Source organism: Vigna umbellata, chromosome 3, assembly GCF_029865625.1.
Source record: "Vigna umbellata cultivar VRB3 chromosome 3, Vumbellata_1.0, whole genome shotgun sequence".
Taxonomy (NCBI): Eukaryota; Viridiplantae; Streptophyta; class Magnoliopsida; order Fabales; family Fabaceae; genus Vigna; species Vigna umbellata.
The window spans coordinates 53442365-53447180 of NC_142167.1; the positions used below are offsets into that span (position 1 = coordinate 53442365).

General features: G+C 33.2%; 1 protein-coding gene across 3 annotated transcripts; it reads left to right on the forward strand.

Moving 5' to 3' along the window:
* The first annotated feature begins 771 nt into the window (after nt 1-771).
* On the forward strand, nt 772-3341 carry LOC124830144 (ethylene-responsive transcription factor ERF118-like). 3 transcript variants are annotated; one of them, XM_047303782.2, is made up of 3 exons: nt 772-1015; nt 1286-1489; nt 1594-3341. In XM_047303782.2, exon 3 carries the CDS (start codon nt 1804-1806, stop codon nt 2947-2949), a length of 1146 nt encoding a protein of 381 aa, XP_047159738.2. In that variant the 5' UTR covers nt 772-1015; nt 1286-1489; nt 1594-1803; the 3' UTR covers nt 2950-3341. The 3 variants fall into 3 exon arrangements, with proteins under 3 accessions (XP_047159738.2, XP_047159737.2, XP_087964356.1); XM_047303781.2 differs by having other exon boundaries at nt 772-966; XM_088108230.1 differs by lacking the exon at nt 772-1015 and adding an exon at nt 1061-1146.
* The last annotated feature ends 1475 nt before the right edge of the window (nt 3342-4816 follow it).

The window sequence follows — 4816 nt, forward strand, 5'->3', positions numbered from 1 at the left end:
TTATATTAAGAAAATAAAACAAATTATATTAATTACTGAGAGAAATGTTAGGAATAATGTCTTCCAAACACCTCTTTTCTTTCTTAATAACTAAAACTTATTAAAAATAACAATTTTTTATACTTACCCTAAATCAAAGTATCGCTAAATAAGAAATAAAACTTCAACGTTGACCATTTTTAATAAATTATAACTCTTAATAAAGGAAATGGAGGAAGACTGAGTTAAAAATGTAACTTACGCAAAAATTATTTTATTGAATAAATTTGAAATAAAAAATTTATTTTATAATTCATAATTAGATTTATATGTTATTTTTCATATTATATATGTGTGTGTATGCATATATAAATTACATATATATAATTTTGAAAATATACTAAAATATGAATGATGTAAATTATGACTATTTTAAAATTTAATTCAGTAGGTAAGATAATATATGTTTAATTCAAGAGTTGGGTAAGTTAAAATTATGTTATCTATAAAGGTATTAAATGTGAAATATTTAGTAGAAGTAAATTGAACAGCTGTCATTTAATATTTTCTTTAAATTGACAATATGTTAGTTGCTTTATTTTATTATTTTAGGAGACAAAAATGCTAAATGAAAAATCAATACCATACATGCATGTCTTAGAAATAGAACAGTTAGAAAAGGAACATATTTAATTTTGTAATAAATAGTTGGCAAATATATCTTCCAAAAAAACATAAAAATCTACAGAAGAGGTTTAGAGAGAGCACACATTCATCATTCACACAAAGGAATGATGAAAAAAAAATGAAAAGGGTGGTATAAGAGATAGTAGAAAAAACAGAGGAGAGAGAATAAGCAGAGTGAAGAGAGAGTGAGAAACCTCAGGGAGAAAGCGACAGGGCAGAGAAAAAAAGGGTTGGGTGCCAGCCACCACAACAGTGAATTCTGAATAATACACACAAACATACAATTACAAACAAAACCAGGTAAATTTACCCTCAGAAAAGTCTTAAAGATTCTCGTGGCATAAACAAGGTAGTGATACTTTTCAATATGCAACTGGGTTGTCTAATGTTTTATAGAGATCTGCGTCTGTGTCTGTTTTAATCCGTGTGCCAAGGTCGCCGCTTTTTTTTCTTTTGTTTTTTCTGTTAACTCAGACATAGGTGAGTAAAAAATGTATTTTGGGACAGAAAAATCTTGGCCATAGATTTATAATCTTTTCATCTAATAATACTGTCCTGTGTTGTGTTTCTATATATACTGTGTAACTCTATCGCTAAAAGTTTCTCTCTTTTTGGTCAGAGGGGAGAGTGGTGTTTTTTTCCTGGGATTTCTGTGAGGAATCCACTGAAGGAGGAAGAGCAGGAGATTTATGTCTTCTTGGTTTTATTTGGAAGTAGTGATTGGAGCTCTGTTGCAGCTCGGGTTTGGTTATGCTTGTGTTTGCTGCATGCTACTCTGGCTAGTGTTCAATACCGCTGTTTCGATGAGTTTGAGGCCAAAACGGTATGTGGGTTTTGTGCTTTTTGTTGTTGATGCTTTGGATTTGATGTTGTGTTGGAGTTTGAGGTTTTTCTTGTGGTTGTGTTTTTGGTTGTTTTATTTTGCAGGACATGTCATGGAGTTGTGTTTTGTTATGGAGGCTTTCAGATAAAAAAGTTCTCTAGTTTCTTCCTCCTTCTGAGAGTGGATCTCACCTGATATTCTTGAAATTTTGAGGTTTTCTTTTTGTTTTATTTAATTAAAATTTTGTTTTTGTTTTGGTAAGCAATTTTCTGGGTGTTTGAGGGGTTTTAGGGGTTTTGACCCAAATTTTCACCATGCTGGAGGCTCTTAATCAATCGGCTAAAACGATGAAGAAATTGAAGCAGAAGCGAAATCCATTTCATGACTCCAAAATGACAAGGAAACTGCGCATCATTTGCGATGATCCTGATGCCACCGACTCATCATCGGATGAAGAGGAGCATTTTGGGAACGGTAGGAAGGTGAAGAGAACTATGGTTGAGATTGCTCTTCCACCAGTTCCAGTTAACTCTCTCGTTGCAGCTGAAACTAGCACCGAGAGTTCCAACAATGAGGAACTGAACAAGAAGAGGGTTTTGGCCAAAAATCCCTCTGTGAAGAGACAAACTTGTGGCAAATACAAAGGTGTTCGGATGAGGAAATGGGGCAAATGGGCTGCAGAAATTCGCGATCCTTTCAAGGGTGCGCGTGTCTGGTTGGGCACTTACAACACTGCAGAAGAGGCTTCTCAGGCCTATGAGACCAAAAGGCTTGAATTTGAAGCCATGGCCAAGGCTTTGTCCGATGGGAGGAGCAACAACAACAACAACACTGGCACCAACAACAACAATAACCACGTTGTTGCATCTGTTGTAACTGTGGGAGCCTCAGAAAAGAAGAACTCCAACTACTGTGTTTCTTCTGCTGCAGAATCTGCAACAGACTCCAAGTCTGCTACTATCGACTACTCAGAGAGTAGTATCCTGTCACACACATCTCCATATTCCGTGCTTGAGTTGGATACCTCTGCTTCCAATTTGACTGTGAGTGGTAAGGTTTCAGGCAATGAAGTTGTTGAGACTAAAGGTTTGGAGACTGAAGCTGCTGAGATTGAGACTGAAGGTTTAAAAGCTGAAAGTTTTGAAGCTGAATTTGCTGAGCTAGATATTCCTGATTTGAGTATGCTGAGTGTGCCACACCCATCTGCTGTTGCTTCCAATGCTGCCAATGTTGGTGCTCCATCTCAGTTTGAATTTGATTGGTTTGCATTAGACAGTCTGGAGCATGGATTTGATGAAGAGCTTGGGTTTGATGATGATCTTGCTGCCTTGGAAGACATTCAGATATATGGCTTTGATGACGGTCAGCCTAGTGAGCTTCCTGATTACGATTTTGATGACATTGGTGCTGATGAGTTTGCTGGTTGGATTGAAGAACCCCTCAATATACCTTGCGTATAAGTTTTGCAGCTATAGAGGAACGAGCTATGTCCGATAGAGTAGTAGTATTACATTTCAAGTTTTGTGGTATTTGGTTACAATTGTTGTAGTTTTGTGAGATCTGAGGATTAAATCTGGTCCCGGGTAGTGTTTTGTCAGTTGAGTTTTAATTTATTTGTTTCTTTAGAGAGATAGAAGATGTATGAGAGGCAAAGGGAGAATTGCCTTGGGTTTTCTTGTGCTATTAGAGCCGTCCAAGGGGGTTCTCCATAGACTGTAATCATGAGTTCTTTGAGTGTGTAGAAGACATTTCCGTTGTTCACAAATTTATTATCTCCGCCCATCAAACACAAATTCTATGGTATCCTCACAAATTTTAAGGTTTTTGTAATCAACCTTTCTATGTTGTACCAGATTTGGATACCATAGCAACTCTACTTTTAGTGCAAACGCCTCATTGTCTTTGGTTGAAATGAAGAAGTAGATGAGAGAAAATGAATAAAAAGTCAAATTTGATTAAAAATTTAGTGTATGATTGATTTGATTGACCGGTGAGGGTTGAAATGCTCTTTGTTCGGAGAAATGTCAAAACTGCTTTTAGATGTATTCTTTTATATACGTTTTTGTTAAAAGTAATTAGTTGAAAAATAAAAATAAATTATTTCTCAAATAAAAAGAAAAATCTAATAAATATAATTATTTTAAAAAAATCAAATATTAGATATAATAGTAAATCAAAAGTTTGACAAATAAGTATTACAAAGTTCTTCTCTTTTTGCCTCGTTTTACATTTTTTTTTCTTCACTATGTTTTACAAATTATGACTGATCACGTGTAAAAAGTACACAGCAATCTTGTAAATCATTCAAGTAAATTTTCTCGTAAAAAGTATCATTGAATCACATTAAACATTCGGTTAATATCGATGCTATACTCTTCATCCAATATCCAATGCTTATAATTTTTTTATTATTTAAAAGTGTGAAAGCTTATAATTCATTGGTTTAATAGCCAATTTAGTCCTCACTTTGGTTGAAAAATCTCAATTTAGTCCCTCGTTATAAAAGTGTTTTACATTAGTCCTAACTTTTAAAATAGTGGGTCAGATTGGTCCCTTTCGTTAAATATAAGTTAACGAAATTAATGGATGATGATGTGACACAGCTTAAAGCTGATGTGTTAGATTGATCCCTCGTTAGCTTTAAGTTGTGTCACATCATCATCCATTAATTTTGTTAACTTATATTTAACAGAAAGGACCAATCTGACCCACTATTTTAAAAGTTAGGACTAATTCAAAACACTTTTATAACGAGGGACTAAATTGAGATTTTTCAACCAAAGTGGGGACTAAATTGGCTATTAAACCTAATTCATTAATAGTCCGCATGAGTGAAATGTTTGACCACACCTAATCTGGTTCTAGTGTTTCTTTATATCAACACATTTCCTTATTTTAAAATATGAGTATTTTTTTTTTAAAGTGGAAGATTTTCTAAATTCTTCAATAGAACTTTTATTTTTATTTTTTTTCTACTCATCAATTTCTTTTCATTATCAATGAAGCTAAATTGGAGTTTATTTATTTTTACCTTTTTTATATGAATTTCTCAATTGAAAATTATAAAAAAAAAATACTACTGGAAGTTAGTTTTGTATCATTTGAAAAACATATTTTGAGAAACATTTATTTAGGCATATTGACAATTCTTTTCTTGCATCTTGAAGAGAAAAATAAATAAGATGAGGTTTTTTTAAAACGTTATGGTTTAATGAGTATAATCTCTTTATATAATATTTAATTTTTAATATTTTAGTTTTTCTCTTCTTTCCTAAGTTCCGTTAACTACAAGACGAGGCATATTCTGAGTGTTCCAGTCAAATAAGA